At 37.2% G+C, this 18,668-nt stretch overlaps 1 protein-coding gene and 1 long non-coding RNA gene across 3 annotated transcripts; both read right to left on the reverse strand.

Annotated features, from left to right (window-relative positions):
- Positions 1-1,722: 1,722 nt before the first annotated feature.
- Positions 1,723-12,838, reverse strand: pcx (pecanex). Its single transcript, XM_018548889.1, has 16 exons — positions 12,119-12,838; positions 11,558-11,804; positions 10,305-10,583; positions 9,868-10,220; positions 9,545-9,688; positions 9,199-9,452; positions 8,848-9,110; positions 8,661-8,729; positions 5,106-8,404; positions 4,576-5,037; positions 4,001-4,145; positions 3,661-3,919; positions 3,236-3,589; positions 3,002-3,114; positions 2,613-2,887; positions 1,723-2,300 (listed from the first exon to the last, which is right to left on the reverse strand). The coding sequence occupies exons 1-16, from the start codon at positions 12,269-12,271 to the stop codon at positions 2,019-2,021; spliced, it is 6,951 nt and encodes a 2,316-aa protein (XP_018404391.1). The 5' UTR covers positions 12,272-12,838; the 3' UTR covers positions 1,723-2,018.
- A 377-nt stretch (positions 12,839-13,215) lies between these two features.
- LOC108780985 (uncharacterized) lies at positions 13,216-15,011 on the reverse strand. 2 transcript variants are annotated; one of them, XR_001940920.1, is made up of 4 exons: positions 14,376-15,011; positions 13,916-14,288; positions 13,627-13,829; positions 13,216-13,297 (listed from the first exon to the last, which is right to left on the reverse strand). It is a non-coding gene; the product is annotated as an uncharacterized LOC108780985 (long non-coding RNA). The 2 variants fall into 2 exon arrangements; XR_001940919.1 differs by having other exon boundaries at positions 13,627-14,288.
- Positions 15,012-18,668: the final 3,657 nt, after the last annotated feature.

Genomic DNA, 18,668 nt, shown 5'->3' on the forward strand with positions numbered 1-18,668 from the left:
ATGTCCATCGGACGTAAATGCACTGTTGACTAACAATCTTGTGAATAATTAAGTAATGCCAAGTACAAGTTCGAGAACTTTTGTACATGGGCACGGGCGTGGAAATGAACGAGATAACACCGCTATTTCAATTTACACCGATATGTCCCGCTAGAGCGATTTCGTGACACTCTGCAAAATTATATACTCAAGTAGAATAGATCCTGGACGCTTTGAAGTCTGCGGCGTTGAATGACGTATAACGACGTATATACAATTTATATATCTACAATGCTCTTACTTTTTAAAAAAGAGAATCGTAACAAAATGTAGAAAAACACGAATGACAATTTTATATACAATTAATCCTATCGATGCCACTTGTTGTACCTGCTATATAGCAATAGTACATTTAAAGAAGTACCCTCTCGTCTATATGATACATTATTACATATTCATAAATAATACACTTCTACTTTATGATTCGTTCTTTTCTTTTTATCTTTTCTTTATCCGCAAAAAAATATACACCGCATTTACATTAGATTAGTGGAAGAGAATGCGCCCAGATACGCTACCATTTCTATTAACCGATAGTAAATGATCTAGATACATTGGACAACAAGTAACATCTGCTCCGTCCCAAAAATGAAATAATATTTTTATATTAATATTCTATTATTATTAATATTATTAATATTATTAATATTATTAATAATATATTAATATTCACCATATTTTAATATACAGTATATATGGTACAACATGATACAATCAGATTGCATTGAATAACTTGGCGATTGGCATTTTATCTTCTCATGCAATTCGTCAGAAATAACAATATATGTATCCGTGATACTTACAAGGTGACAAAATATTTCTATATATCTCTCTGTCTCCTCTCTCTGTACAGTCTCTACAATTCTCGCAACAGATTTGCGTTGTTTCGCATCGAAATGTCCGAAACTTTAGCGATTCAATAACGATTAAGACGAAAAAAGAAAAACAGGACATTGAATCTGACGAGGAATGTCATCGAATCGTACCTGTAAAACTTCTAAGTACAATATCAACAAAAATGAGACCAAATCAAAAGAGTTTGCGGCGACAATATGCTAGCCCTGATAAAAAAAAAGTTGATAGAGAACGATAGAAAAATCCTATCATTTTGAATACGGAAATTGGTCCGTAAATTCACTAATTTGAATCAAATCATATAGGAATCTTGTACAAATCTTCAATTATACCAGAAGGTTTGCGGGTTATCGCCGTGTATTTCTTTATTATTGGTGCCAACATTTCGTGAACCATGCCATTCACTTCATCAGGGCGAGGGATGCGCTGATACTGAGTTGCTACCCTGGGGGACTCCCTGTATAGACGTTGTTGGGAAAGGGAGGGTATGTTGAGGGGTGAGGGAAGGAGTACTTGTGCAAATCTTATAGAACATGATAAAATATCATAGAATTCATAGCCAATCAATCGTGATGCTCGCAAAGTTGACGACAGAAAATGATATAAACTTATATAACACACACACAATACAAATTGATAGAAATGCTATCGTTCTTAATCGTTCTCTATTAACTTTTTTTTATCAGAGAGGAGAGAGACACGAAGGAAGTCTCACGAGCAATTCTACAGTGAAGTAAGTGAAAAATATCGCAAATTCTTCGGTACTCTGAAAAGAAGGAAGGAGAAATGAGATGCTAAACGTTGTAACTGTAATCACAATGACACTTGTCAACCGAAATAAATTAAGGATCTCATGTGATTGAGCATGTCGTTGATCCGAGTCTTTCAATTTACGATCTAATGGCGAGTATTGACTTCGTGGAAGTAGGTAACTAGCATTCGACATTGTCAGTACAATACATTTGTTCGCGTTAGAAATTAATTTCCATGCCAAGTCGAAACCTTCGAACAAAATCAGACAGTTGATGGCCAGCAGTCGATACGTATGGAATACTGCAAGTCTGCAGATGGAACAAATATACAAAAACGATGACCGTAGGTTGTCGCGTTCCAAAAATGTTATGCTAAACTTCCGCTCCCAGATCGCGTACGCCTTGCTCGGCTATCGGCACATATTTGTCTTCGATCTTTACGAGTAGGATAACTTTGTCGACGTGCGATCGCCGATTGGGGTCGCGATGATTCGGCGACCAACGATGAACTACACAACCTTCCATGCCTCTCTCTGGTACCCAATGCTGCCAGCCGGAACGACCACCTTGCTGTCGCATTCTTTCGTCCGGCCAAATCACATCTATACGTCGACCCAAATTAATTGCGTCGTATACTTGATTAGGATCCATAATCTGTTCAAGGAAATTGCCTCATTAATGATTCACGTGTATTTTTATAAAATATTTCTATCTCTTTCATATAAATCTATCAATAACACTATCGAATCAAATAGCGATTGAAAGTTTAAAATAATAAAATTACAACGCTTAAATTTTGAATAATTTAGCATCAAATATCATCAAAAAAATGTGTTAACAATTCATTTTTTATTAATTCGATGACTAATACAATTAATGGTTGAAAATAGCTCTAATAACACATTTTTATGTTTAATTTACAATAAGTTGATATAAACTCGATGCATATGACACTACGATACTTACGCGAACTCTTTGAAACACTTCCTCTTTCTCTAGCTTGCTGGAAAAACTCGTCTCGCTCTTTGTCTCCATTTTAATATCATTACTACTGAGAAGTCCGGCCAAACTGGCGAGTGTCGAGCTGGTTGGCTTCCCGACGGAAGCTAGCGAGCCTCTGTTACCACCGAGAGAACCCGTATTTGCACGACCGAGGGAACCCCGACCAGTCGAACCGCCGATTTGACAGCCAGACTCCATTGATTGAGAACCGGAAGTGTTGTGACCCGATTGGGCATAGCCTATCATTCATAAATTATGTATAACAGAATAATATAGCAAATTTGAGATTGTTGTTAAGATTAATGGTCTATTGAAATAATATTGATGATTATCAAATGGATATTTGCAAGTACCAGAATGTATGTTGTATGTAGTCATCGCGTACACTCCGTCATTTCCAAAGCCTCCGTCGTCTTGGGAACCAGTAGCTCCCGAGGAACAACCTTGACCACATCTTCTTCTTATTCTAAAAATGAACAAAGTTCAATTGTCAGATTTAGAAATAAATTGATTACGTTATCTATTTAAAATTAGGTTGAATCATATGGTTTGAAGGTAAGAGGATCACCTTCATTCTAAATACGTACCTTCTCCACAGTTTCAACACAGTGCTTTTTATAGTACCAAAAGTCAATGGTCCTCCGATTATCGAGCACAAATGTTCATTAGTCTCAGCGTAGCTGGTCGTCAAAGGGGAGACGTAAATCGGATATCCAATCGGTTGGTCGCAAGAACTATTGATTATATTTCTCAGAGCTTGTTTAGCGTTCTGTATCGAGCCGCGCTCCGGATTTCTGTTTCTCAGATATACTAGCTCTTGCTGCTGACCGGCCCAAAGTCCACGGACGCATTCGCGGTTCATTTTGATTACTCGAAAGCTCAAGTAACGCTTATTGAGCATTATCACTTTGTACTCGTCTATGCCATCATCAAGCACATGTCTGAAAATGTCGAACGTTCATTTTGATTGCTACGCAGAATTTCCACAATTAACATTTTGTGAAATACGAACCTGAGTGCTAGTAAACTGGGTGCTCCACTTAATACAGCATTTCTCCAAAGCGGATCCGCCTCATGACTGATAACGAGATTCTGATCATGATTGTCGATGGCTTCATAGAGTGCCACTGATTCAACGTACTGTTCTGGACTCATAAAATGGTCCTGGTGTAGTTTTAAGGCCATTCTTATTCCCTTCGCAACTACGCTGCGCAGGAGATCAACATCGAGCAGTACCCATTCATCGCGGAATGATGTTATCCGGAAATCTCCTGTAATAAAATATAACACATAAGTTTCAAAAAATGTATATTAAATTATTCATGAATAATTATTATAAAATCATTTTGTACCTTTAAATAATGCGTGCAATCCATAAAGAAAAAATTCAACGTTTGATAATGTGTTATGAGACGCAGCGCCTAATACGCGTCTTCCCAATAGACTTAATGAGAGGCACAGAGATACGAGATACGAATCGCGTGTTCTATCCAAAGACTGGAAAACACACAATAGTTTGTGAATCATTATCAGAGGAATTGTGAATTATATGAGCAGAGATCGTCACTTTAAAGTTACAGTTGTAATACTTTAATTTTAAACAATTTAAAATTTTCTTTCCTATAACTAAATAAGGTAGTTATATCTCTCTTATAGTTTAGACTAACGTGATTTAAATTCTTCATTTAAGTACTTATAGCACTTAAAAGGTAATCGTATTTTATGGGATTTATAATAACAATTATCTTTTATTTTAAAATGTTTAAATGGTAAAAGGACTCTTTACATTGCCCTTTTCTCAGTGTTGTTCATTTTAAAATGCTGATGTACAAAAACAATTATTAAAGTAACGAGTTTTATTTAAATTAAAGTTACATTGTAATTATATTAAGGTGTCGAAATAATGCAAATGTCACCAATTTATCACCTTATCTTGTTTACCAGCGCAATATTGTATCCAGTCGAGGTAAACATTACAGAAGTTGCTCCGTGTGATACCGCTGGCTCGAAAATCAAAATCCTCGTCGATTTTTACATTGAAGACGGGATCGAGGTCGACAAAGTTCTTGTCAAGTGTCGGTTTCAGTGCGTGAATGATGTCTGGATTTTCTAACCACTGCTTCAACTTAGACGATTTTACGGTGTAAAAGATGATACTTTTGACATAGTAAGTAACTAGTACTTTGCGAAACTCGAACACCTGTAGCATAGAACCTGCAGAGTTGTCGGAGATTGAGTAACCTTCTAACACGTATTTGGCGCTGGCAACTTCCCAGGCGAGCCAACGTTGGCTAAAGGCTGCGTTCACGCTAAGTACATTTGACATATGACCCATTTCGCAGCAACAACAATTATCATTATTCTCGATACCTTCTGAGATTGCTTCCACCTGAAAATATACATAAACAATTATTAACATTGAAATAAAAAGAAAAAAACATTCTAGTTTTTGTATACCTCTCTTTGTTGGCAATATGTCCCTCGGAATTCAAGACCTCTCAACTGAAACGTCACCAGTCCGTTACCTAATTGGACTATGTGTACCAAGCAGTTCAAGTAATCCGACGCGAGCAGAAAGCAATCGCCCTGCTCCACATTTCCCCATCGGCCGAGAGCAAGATCACCACACAAGCTATGCTGAAGAGAGCGCGTGAGTTGCTCATAAAATATTGAATTCAGATTGTTGTCGTCAGCGCCCAGATTGCGTTCCAGATGTGAGGACATACGCGTGTTTGAATGGTCCACTCTTCTAGTCTTGTAGTCTCTTTCCCAAAATTTGACAGGTCGTACATAGGACGAGATGAAGATCGCGCTGCCCAACAAGGGATTCAGGGGCGTGCTAAGCATAGCCGAGATGCCGGCCTGGAGAAAGAGCATCGCTGAATGCGGTACGGAGAAGGGTTGGGCGAACGCGTGGAACGCACTGCCCCAGGTGATCTGCCAAGGTGCGATGTACGTAACGACAAAGCGGATTTTGAGCAGCAGCTCGTAGATCTTAGCGAATGCAATCCCCGTAACGAAGTAATCCATCAGGAACGTTTCGCTTAAGTTTCTGAAGTCGAGTTGGAAGAAGAGCACCGCGAAGACAAGGACGAGATAGCGGGTGGACGGATCCGAGTACGCTGACCTGAGAGACTTGAGGCCACACACGGCAATGATGAGCGCGCCTACACTCTCGCCAAACTTGTCAGCGATCTTCGACGAGCATTCCGTGAGTGCGCCCAGGAAGACGACTGGATAGAGCACATTCCGCTCGAGAAAGCACAGGCATACGTAAGCTTTCTCAAACCACATGATCTTCACCGGTTCACGTACTTCAAATTGTGCGTGCTCATGGCTTCGTAACACTGGTCTTGAGAGGCACAGCCACGGTAACTGCTTACGTAGCTGCGGCACGATGTAATGCAGAAGAAAGCCCATGCAGCTTACGATACTCCACAATACCGGATTGAGTTCCGGTTGCAGAGCGGTGAACACTGTCGTACGATGAATCCCAAAAGATAGAGTGCCGATCACCGTGCACACAATCAGGTCGTTCTTCAGTCTGGAGTTTACAGTTGAGCGTAACTTCTCCGGTAAAGGGTCTACTAACTCAGTGTCTGACATTTGCTCGCTCACCTTAATCTTCACGGCCTTCTTCTTGCCAGTTGATTTGCTCTTAGCCACCTTGAAACTCACACCTGCAGGTGCCTGTGACGACGTGTTTTCGATAATTTTGGCCTCCTTCTCCTCAGTGTATCTGTCTCCTATCTCTAAGGGCCACAGATTTGTCTTGAGAATATCCCAAATCACAGTGGGATCCGAAGATGATCGACTTAAATGATAGGATATCGCGACGAGTAGACCGACGAATATAGAGAATAGGATATGCTGCGAGGATTTGGGCTCGAGAAGGGCACCATAGGCAAATCCGTAGAGGATGAGAACTGCAATAACACTACGGCATAAACAGTACACCGATGACACCAAACTGGTAGTCGCGTTGCCACCAAACAGATGAATGTCCAGGTGTTCACAAACATACATAAGAAACGTGTTGATCTGCGGGAAGAGTCCTAACGAAAATATGATTGGAAAGCAAAGTAGAAATATTAATAGAATATTTCGCACTTGCAATATGAGATCATAATCGGCGACGCGCAATCCGTATACTCGAAAATCAGACGATTTAAAGTTCCTAAGCACCTCGTTGAAAATCAAAATAAGACTTGAGCATAGAATATAATACGCAGGTCTGGAGAATACTATAATGCGATTAAAGCCGTGCGTAGGCGATGCAGCGTCAGGTTGGACCGACTTGAGCAGCGAGTACTGGCAGCCGGCCGTCACGAAACAGAATATGAAAGCGAAGATGTCCCGATAGAAGCCCTGTTGCAGTAGCAAAAGACCTAGTCCTGCAACTGCACCCGCCAGAAACGTGGAAACAATGGTCTCAAACACAGTCAAATTACGATCGAGCAGAGCCAGTAGGGCAAGGCGATCAAAGCGTATTTTAATATGTGGCAGTCTTCCAATTTTCCATTTGTAATAATGTCTGGTTCGTGTGGGCTTGGAATCGGAACCATCCAAACCATCGACAAAACGATTCCACGACAAACTGGTGTTTATGTCGGGTTCCTGCGTGGGCAATGTCAGTACTGGCAAGCGACCAAAGTCTGAATGATATTGATTTAGGTTCAGATTACCCAGTAGATTTTGCAGTCTACGATTCCTGTCAGCCATCGAATCCGAATGTGTGATTAAGGTGTGATGGAACTGTTCACGCTCCGAATTCTCGCCGAGTGTACACTGATTCGAGCTGCCCGTATTCGAGGAGATCAAATTCGATGGTGGTGAACTCTGTGTCTTGGTTTGATTGCTTGCTGGACTCGATAGCACCGGTGGCGTATCGATTATCACCGTTAAACCAGCAGAATTGAGTGACAGACTACTATAACTGTTGCTCAGAGACTCCGCGAGTTCCCAAGTCGCATCATAGTGTATATTCTGGTTGAGTTGCTGACGCAGTAAGGTATTTAACAGTTTTTCGTTGTGAGGATTGGCGGGTATTTGCGTCGCTGTTGCCGCCGCAGCAGCGGCGGTCATGTCTAAACCTTTCTCGTCGAAAGTGTAAGCCAACCAATGGCCGTTATCGTCGCGAAAGTAGTGCACCGCTCCTTCCGAAGTGTCGTTCTGATTAGTTGCTAGATGACACTCACCACTCGAGATCAGACCGAATAGTGCGGTTAATGGCACAACGTTATCATCGCGACTGGCAATATTGCGCGACCTACCACGATGAACTACGGGTTGCCGTTTTAGTCGTCCGTACCTGGCCCGAAAAGTTCGCTTCTCGGAATTGCGACTGAGTCGCAAATCGGACGACGTGATGTTCGACTGACCAGGCAGATCCCGACCGGAATTGTTCAGTAATGCGGCCAGTAACGGAGACGCCGGGCTCGGCAGCAACGTGCTCAATTCGTTGTTCGAACCGCTTGTTTGTTCAAGTTTAGTATCTCGCCTCCTAGTTCTCTGTCGTCGCACTTGAATGTAACGTTTAAGATTCCCCCGCGGCTGTTCTTCGCTTGGTACGATACTGTCGTCCGCGGCATCCGATGGGGTGGGTTTTGGACGGCTCTGTTTGGGGATCGCTCCCTGGTGACGCTTAGTAGTGTTGTCCACTTCCAGTTGTGGTAACAAGTTCCGCTTTACCTCGTTCTCGATGCTGAGAGTCGTTGTACTGGACGATTCCGAATCAGGCTCTTTAGAATGAAGATCTACGCAAATCAGTATACCGTATTTATTGCTCTCATACATTTTACTATTTACGAACAACGTTAGAAGATCGATCGCCTCTACTTTTATTTGTGAAGATTGCATTGTGATGTGAATTAAGAACCATGCGCGAAGCTGAGTGGAAGCGTTAAATACGATACGTTCATCTGTCAATTGAGTATTATATTAAAATATTCTTTGACTCAACAGTGATCTCCCCAACGCGAAAAACCTAACTTTATAGTGCGTCCAACTTACAATCTGTACTAGCCGTCTGTAGGCTTTCTGACGTATCCGTATCATCAGAGCGAGTGAAAGTCCAAAATACTGGCAGCACGAATTAGAAAAACGTAACAATATAAGCTTGCAAATAGCAAAAAATAATTCGACCAGATCACTTTTTACCTACAAAAAAAATCAGTACATTTCCATACGCTGAACTTACTCTTACTTGTCCATGGCTCCCCCGAACAATCTCCGCTCTCGAACAACCAATCTATTCCGATTATGCTCCCTGAGTTAAGCGGATCTTCCATGTTTTTCGATTTATCTCGTTGTTTTTCTTTATTTTGTTCACTGTCCGAAAACTCATGATTGTTCTGATTGGCATTGCTGTATTTCCTTTTCACTCCTCTAGATTTGGACTCTTCTAATAAAGCATCTCGAGAATTTGCAGAGTTATTATCTATTCCGTTGTCGTCATTAAATCTAAAAAATAATGGTAACGTGAATAAGATTGTATTGATATATTTAATTAGAGAGAGCATTACAATTATATTTAATGATACATTAGTACCTCGAGAATCTGTCTTCAAATCTGCCAGCGCTAAGACTTCTGTCTCGAGTAGATGTAGCGCTCGCATCATTTATGTTTTTTCGCGTCAATAGTGGACTATAGGAATCGCAAAGGCTGAATTCTTCTGAACTTTCATTAGCAAATTGCTCGTCGCTCTGTTCCGCTATCGGATAAACTATCTCGGATCCGAAACTAAGGTACGGTAAGAGCTGTAGCTGTAGTTGATTTCTCTTCAGTGTGTTTTGTGGTAAGACCTTCAACATTTCGTTTTTATTCAGAAAATATGCATCTTTTGTGGAAAAAAAACAGTTGCAACAAAATATTTCATGAAACAAAATGCTCATACCTTTTTGGTATTAATTGTTTCAAGACTCTGGGGATGAAGTGGCAGATTATTGTCGTCGGTACTACTTATGTTTTTACTGGTAGCACCAATTATTTCGAGACTTTGCGGATGTACTAATTGTTGGTACGGTTTCTTGGGAATAACCTTTGAATTAAAATAATACTTTTATATTACAAAGTATTAATGTAACACTTTTTAATGCTCATTATTAATGCTTGCTAGAAACAAGTCGTTTAAAAATTACATTCAACTATGTGATTCTTCCTTAATATTGTTTTAATTTTTTCACTTAATATACTTTAAGATTTGTAAGGGAGATTTACCTCTAATGATTGTGGATGAGACGAGATCTTATTGTTATCCGCATCTCCCTTCTTTGATATGATTTCTAAACTCTGTGGATGATCATTCGTCAAACGTGCTTTCGGTATGGAATTGGAGTTGAGTCTGCGAATGCTCCGATTTAACATCCAGTATGGATAATCGTCGCCGATATGACGATGATTTGTCAATTCCAACGAACTGGTTTGCTTTATCTGGCTCTCGGATCCTGTTTTACCGAGATTGCTTTGCTTCGAATGTCGATTTCTGGACTCCTCAGATGAATGCCGGCATAATTTACGCGGTCGATCTTCCTCTGCTATTACCACACACTTTTGCCTCTTTAATTTCCATTCTATATATAAGCATTAATTGTAATTATTTCTCTATTTTAATCGTTTCATATACTATTAAATAAGTTAAGAGAACACTCAATTACCATTTATAATATTCTTAGAACGTGGTTCGTGATATTGTGCAGAAACTAATTCAGCTTCATGCACATTGATGCTAGTTATCATTGGTTTACTAAGCTGCTGGGCTTCTTCCGAGCTTTCCGAACTGTTTTTCCTATGTATTTCTACTTTTAAATCAATGGTAGAACTAGCTTTATCCCGAGTATATTCAGATGTTATACTATCTGCGTCAGAATTCTGTATATTTTGTTCAATAAACGAGTTGCGTGATGAACATTCTACAGGTGGTGTGTCTGTTTTACCTAGAAGCACAGATTATGAAAAATATACAGTGAAAAAAGTTGTCTTCAAACATATACAATTTATCATATTCATATATCAGTTTTGATATATGAATGATAAATTATAATGATAAAAGAACAGAAATTTACACGAAAAATATTATAACGTTTGAAAATTATATATTATAAATGAGAAATTTTATATTAAGCAGAATAAAATATTTTATATCATAATAATTTTATTTATTAAATGTACTAAACTCATCATTAGAGATAGAAAATATGGTTCTGTAAAATATAGTATAAATAAAACAGTTCTTTGTAAATTTCCTAAATAGACTCTTTCAATTATATTTTACACAATTTTATAAATTATATTGTATAACATATTTGATTTCATAGCATAATGCAAAAGGTTTTATCTAAGAAAAATCGATTTTCATAAAAAATTCGTAAATATTCATAGTTGATTATATTAAAAATAGTCTTAAGTATAAAAAATTTTATGTTATAAACCAATCATAGATCAAGTATTCATAGTTAGTTCATATTTTAAGACCATCTTAAGTAATGTTTTAAAAGATGCTGGTTTAGTTCTGTAATTAGTTTATGATATCTTAAGATTATACAAAACCATATTACCATCTAAAGACATTACTTGAAATCCTACAATAACAACGGGCTACCTAATCTATTCTAATTTCATTCTACATACACCTAGATTTTATAAGTTTGAAAAGTTTGAAGGTTGTTAGTAAAGAAATTTATGAAGTGAGTGGTGAATCATTTCAGAATTTCATATTTCAAGAATTTTTTAGGAATAAAACAAGTTTTCGAAGAAATTTAATTAGTTTAAGATAAAATAGTCTCATTATTTTTTGTAAACTACACATTACCACAATGATATTTTATAAAAATGTATGCCACTTATTCATAGAAACCTAATTACGATGTCATCGAGTTGATTAGTATTATGAATCATGCAGCATAGGTACCATTCAAAACTTGCAGCTCTATGCCATGGCTAGTTTGATCTTGTGACTGTTCCCTGGACTTATTATGGCTCGCCCATTTCTTCTCACCCTCTGATTTCTGTTGACTGATAGTTTGATTGGGTTCCTCTAGACATTCCGTGGTATCATATACACAGTGCAGAGCATGATTCACACACTTTATTGTTCCAAAAACAGCGACGAATGACGAGCAATATGCCAGCCAAACGTATAAAGTAGGAGGGAAATACTGAAACACACGAAACTCTCCTTAACACAGACTTGCTTTTCTGCAACTGCTATGAAAAGAAAAGCAACAAAGTTTTTGCGAATAAGGATAGTAAAAAAATGTATTTATAGCATTAGATAAGCGTCTTAAATAATCACAGGTTGGCAATCAGCCGTTTCTTATAAGTGTTATAAATTCAAATGTTAAATATTATTATACTATTTTAATAACAGTTGCGGAAACAAGTTGTCTTTGAATAAATTCCAAAATAAACGGCTGCACAAACGTAGAGGAAAAAAAACGGAATGTTGCATTTTTTTTCTCTTTTTTTTTACCAGATAGATCGTGAACGGCAGGCAAAGTAGAAACAACCAGATGTAAAGATGGAACGTATTGGAGAAAATATCGAGATGAGGATCGTAAAACCAGCCGCCTGTTAGGCTCGCCCAGACGCCCTGCCTCAAGATCTCCAGCGTTTGCGAACCCATGCTCCCAGTGGCCGAGGTAATCGAGCTGCCTCACCATCTTTCCATAACGTCTTAACGTCCGACGATCCTGCTCGCGATCGCGCTCAGTGTCATCAGCTTGTCGACACAGCCGGACGCGTGACGTACGGAGAGACGACGTTGCATCTTATTTCGTGTTCCCGTTAAATCGATGGATCTGGCGCACACACGATGGTTCGGCCACCATACCACCACAGATGCACCTGCTTCAAAGTTCGAATTTCGAAACGCTCGGAACGAAGAAGAAAACCCAAGAAACGGCCAAAACGTCACAGCGACGTCTTCGGCGACTCGCTTGCGCGAGACATCACCTCTGCAGTTTACAGTCTGCACTCGTTTCTCGCTCGCTCGCTAAGAAGCTCTACATCTGCCGGTAAAATGAATTTCTGCTGGATAATTGAGAAAAACGCGGCCTCAAATTAGGTATTTTCCGACTATCAGTAAAAAGTTACAAACTCAGCAATGCGATTGAACTATATGTGCGATTTATAATTACAGACGTTAATTATCGGCAAAAATTTAAATCTCAGGAAAATGTAAATGGAAATATACGAAACAATTTCAATTATTGAAAATCTTAAAAATTATGACATCTAAATATTCTTAAAAATTAATAAAACATTAAAAATATATAAATCCAAATAAGATTATTTAAAATTTTTAATTCGCAACAAAATGTACATTTTTTATAATTTTAAATGTGAAATTTTGAATTAAGATAATTTAAATTCTCAAAAATCGTTGAAGTATGAGGGAAATGGAAAATGTGATTAAATAAAAAATAGCATGTATTGAAATTTCATGAATTATTTAAAAAATTTAATTACACACGCACACATACACAAAATTGGATTTTTCAATATACATATATATATATATATTGTATATATATATAGATATATATTCAAGTAATTAATTTGTAGATAGACTTTTTTACTTTAATGTTCGACATATATTCGTGAATTATACTGGAACTCCTCACATGCGACGTTCAATAGATAACTGAATCTGAAACAAAATAAATAAAATTTATTTTTATATGTAAAGTATTTGCGTTAATTTAAAAAAAAAATAACTTTTACGAATTATTACAATTTCTATCTAATAGACCATATATTAAAAAATTACATACAATAAATATATAATTTATTCATAGAGAAATTAAATAATAAATAAAATCATTATGCATAATATTTTTATTATATATTTAACACACGAATAATATAGTATTCGGTTTCAATAATGTTTGCCAATATAAGTCGAGTTAAAAATTCAAATCACAGTTAAAACTTAACTCAGAACAAAATTAAGTTATACGGTAATGTAGTAATAATTACTTTAATCATGCACACATTGTCCTCAGTTTGTATCAGTTATGTTCAAGCCAGTATACCTCTTCAAAATTAAGTAGACTTTTCCAAACGTAAGTTTACGTCCGCGTCTGCCTCAGGTGTTCTATCTGTCTCTTCTTTCGCGAGAGCAAGTGCGGATTAAATTGTGATCAACCACCGCCACAGATCGCGACGTACGCTCTCACAATCTGAAAGCAAAACCGCGTTAAGACATTAAATCGTCTAGCGGGGGTACCCGACTTTCACTTATGTTGTGTTTCGCAGTCACGCTTACGAAAAAAATTTCCTCACGCTTTCAAAAAAGCACTCGCTCCACACTTGTCTAGCAACTTCTCTCGGCGCAGTGTATCATCATCATCATCATTATTATTAATATTATTATTATTATTATTATTATATCATCATCATCATCATCATCCCACCAAATTCTATTAGCCTGCAAAAATATATACTCCTCTCTCGCTCTCTCTCTCCCCTTTTACTCTTCAGATCCTTTCACCTCTCTTTCTTTCTCTCTCGCTCGCTCGCTCTTTCGCGTCTTTCCACCACTTGCATCTCAAAAACTTGCCAACACTTGCTCGTTCGTTTTTTTTGTTCCATCCAAGAGGTACGTTCACGGATATCAACCATCCACATATTCACCCAGGCTGTTGAACAGAATCGTACAGGATTAGTGTCCGGTGTTTACCGGGTACTTGAGGGAAGGGACCAAACTAACTACTAAGAGTACTAACATTCCAACTCTCTGGTGCCTCTCGATGGATGGTCCTATTCCAGGATGGACGAGAAATGGGATAAACACTGCCGTAGTGTATGTGTGTGATTGGTTTTTTCTTTTTTTTTCAAACAGAGAACAGAGACTCACATTTCCCGAAATCTCGTTGGTACCTCAGCTCCATGGCTCTCGCACGCGGCTCGCGACTAAGGATGCGTTCCGTTTCACGCATGATGTACATGATGTATCATTTTATCATTGTTGGTCATCAAATATTAAAGAATATAAATGATGAAGTGATAGGATACATCATAAGCATAATGCGTGCAATGGTACGCACTCTAAGATAACGAACGTGCGAAAAGTGTGCCTGCAATCTTATCCGCCTCGTTGGTGATCTGTGAGAATTGTTAACTGGCCGCGGATTGAACGCGTGTCATGGCAAAATGTGTTTTCAAAACGTTAAAGAAAGCAATGATGAATCACGTGTAATTCTGTACGAGAGATAGAACTTGTTTAGCAAAGCAACAACACCAAATTAACAAACGCGGGGAATCCTCATCGGTTTTTCATTCTTTTGGAGAACGAAAAAGATTATGAACTTCAAAATCATCAAGCTAAATTATATTTAAAAAAACTTTTCATATATATCATAAAGATTCTCAAGAAAACTTATAATATAATTTGTTTACTAATAAATAAATCTTAAAGAATGTCTGCAGACGCTAATTTTTCTCAATTTTTGTTTACAATTGTTTCTTATATTTTTTAAGTATAAAGAAATCTGTTATTAATTTGAGAAAAATTGGCATCTGACATTCTTTGAGAGATTTATTTATTAGTAAACAAATATTTAAGAAACAAATACCGCGTATTTTACAAGAAAAATAATTTAATAAGTACTAGTTAATCGACATTTACCGCATTATTTTTCTTCCTTTTTAACAAAAAATTCATTTCGATAACATTATTACAGAAGAGAACACGCAAGGCATTCGAAAGAAAGGCCAAGTTCCAAAAGATGTATGCAATTAGCAGGGTCATTTTCTTGCTTTAGCAAAAAAAATATTGCGAACGCGTAAATGATGACTTACAAGGAAACCTCTCGAGGTGTCAAATTCTGATTTTAATAAAACTTTGTGAACTTGTAGCTTACATAAAGAAATGAATTTAGAAAATATCAGTTACTACCAAAAAACGATTTGAAGGAGTGAAATCACCTCTTACACGTGTACAGCGGTTTTCAGCATTTTTCGTTATACTCGAAAACTATTCGAGATATAAAAAATATTTTATACAAAAGTTTTATAACAAAATTAGCTGTATTTATTCGCGTTTTTAGAATAATTATTTAACAATTTTTTGTATTAATATTTTTTTTCGAAACAATTGTTTTGACAGCAACTGATATTTTCTAAATCCATCTCTTTATGTAAGCTACAAGTTCACAAAGTTTCATTAAAATCAGAATTTGACATTTCGAGAACTTCCCTTGTTAGAAAAGAAAATAAAAAAAAACGGTAGACGAAAATTAATTCTTTGAAAATTGCAGAAAGCCAAAGTGTTGATGAAGATGATTATTCTATTTTATCGTTGATGATGGTGAGGCGTCATGAAAGAGAAATAATGTCAGATCGTAATCACCTGTTTCGAGGATCAGCGGACGTTTCCGTAGTCTTACGTTTACCTTCAGTCATCGTCTTCATTCAGCCATCGCCGGAAGACCGGCTACCGGCGGATCTGTCAGTTACCTTTCAAACTCTCCCACTCGCATTTTACAGTTTTACAATTATAAATGTCACCCTATTTATCGCTTTTAATTAAACGCGCGACCTGCTCCTTAACGAAGTCGATAAAGTGAACAAAGTTGTAAAAATATTAGGACTTTATACACGCAAATCTCGAGAGTAGCTTTGTTACGACTTATATCAGATTATGTAGAACAAATTAAATATTTTTTCATGTCCGAGAGAGGACATATTATATTAAAACTAGAATACTGGTAAGAATTGCCAAATATCCGCTGCACCTCTAATCAAAACATTGATCTTGTAACGTTGGTAATTTTGGACTGGGCAGATATCCTAGGCTTGTATTCTGTTCACGCCAACCAATAATTATCGGTGTCGCTAATTATATGTGTCGTTTTTTTACTATATAAAGTATTTGCATAACGACACATAACGACATCGACAACTATCGGTAGGCATATACAGAATACAGGCCCTGACTGTCTCAGAATTGGTGTGACAAAAATACCACAGATCTTATCGTTCTTCACAACTTGGCAAAAGCAAGAGTTGACATATCAGTTTCAATATTTAATTCTGTTGAAGATAAGATCTATTTGAAATCTAACGATTGATGATGACTTTCATTCTTATCTTCTGAGACTTGAGGGAGCCTTCCAATAAGAGACAAAGATGACACAATACATTAAATTCTTACATTTTTGTTGATGGTTAATGTTGAAAAAAAAAATGAAATAATGTTATAATCACTGTCTCTTGCTGGAAAACACAATTAATTCGCAAAAAATGATTTATTTTTACTAGCTTATGAAAATTGATCATGATTTCATTATAATCTAAAGTTGTTGGCACATAAGCGACTGAGGAGTGCAAATTTTGTAAGCACATCCGTCTTCTACCAATTCTGGGACAAGCCAGCAGATGTGTAATTGTGCATCGCTGACTCGCATTTAAAGGAAGCTATGGTACCCCACGATGCTTGGGTCTTTTATTCTCGGCATAATTTAACATACACTACAATCAACGGAGATTGTTACGGAGAGCATTGAGTATTCTCGCATCAACTCGACGAACTCGGAAAACGCTTTACAATTTCACAGCAAAACCGTCAGCACGATTAGGAAACGTAATGCCACGATCGTCTAATATTCACATCTATAAGATTTTCGCGCAGCATATTGCTGTGGACAAGAGGACGCTTTTCTCTTTTGCTCGACAGGGATTTTGCGGCACGCGCAAAAATCATGGGATCGTTCTCACACGTAAAAAATCCACGGTAATCTCGATTCACATTCGTTTGTATAGTTTGAGTATCTCAAAAGTGTAAAAGAATGCCGGAATCACGGTCTTCTCACCACGCGCTCTTCTACGACGCGGCTCGAATCCCCCCTAACAACCGCGAGATCGACGGATCAAAATCAACATTCTCACACGACAACGTTTCACGACACACGTCTCGGATTCGTCACGCAGCCTCATCTCATTTCCTCTCTCTCCCTCTCTCAGGACACAACAATATCGAGCGATTTACAGAGCGCAGCTAACTCTACAATAAAATTCGTTTACATTTTGTGAGCGATATTAAAATTGCTTTATATCAATCCGTATTTACATATTTCATAGATCACTTCCAAATCGTTTTTCAAGGCATCCTTTGAGCAGTGGACACTCATCTCGCACGAAAAATTCACTGATTGAGGATTTACGAGAAGATGCTAATAGTGTCATAGACATTGCTATTTCAAACGATTTGAAATACATAGCCTGACAATTAAATCTATAGGCAAAATTTACTTAAAAATATATACAATACGTACAGATACAATACTATACAAACATATGGATACAATTCATTTGTTTAACAAACGAGATGATAAAAATGCTCAGGTTTTTTTCTAAGTGTAAATTGTATATATTATATTTTTTTTAATAGGGCCTTATTTTACGACATTTATACGCAATTTTTTCGTTCTTTTTTTTAGAAAACCAGTATTGATTCTGTTTTTTTTTTTTTCTAAATTGCTCAACAATGATTATTTAATACAAGTTTCGTTGTTAAAATTGAACTTATAAGAAAGTATAAAGTGAAAAGAGACTGCATATTTAACGTGTTTCCAACATTATCTAGATGACAACATAAAAGGAGTTACATCTACAAATATAATTGTCAGACCACGTAGATCTATAATCGCGACGACTCACGCACGAATGTTCAAGCTAATCAATCAATTATTATCCATTGTATAGTTATCCATCAATGATTTAATTTTACCTCTTATACAAGTTTTATTTTACTCTTTCTACTTTTTTTTTTTTACTTCTCGTATCGTAAGGAACTACATTTTCCCTGAAAATATTTTCAGAATTAAGGAGATTAAAGTGCGAACATTCGTGCTTCAGTGACAAGCTTGGTACGGTTCCAGTGTCTGTTAAAAGTTGTCTCAAACCACAGCTTCTATGTAGATCGATTTAACAATTTATAGACTCTCTCTTAATAGCGTGGCAGAATGCGCAATCAACCAATTTCACATCGTCTATCTCTCCTCATTGAAATTTGTGTG

This window comes from Cyphomyrmex costatus, unplaced genomic scaffold (assembly GCF_001594065.2).
Source record: "Cyphomyrmex costatus isolate MS0001 unplaced genomic scaffold, Ccosl1.0 scaffold75, whole genome shotgun sequence".
Classification (NCBI taxonomy): domain Eukaryota; kingdom Metazoa; phylum Arthropoda; class Insecta; order Hymenoptera; family Formicidae; genus Cyphomyrmex; species Cyphomyrmex costatus.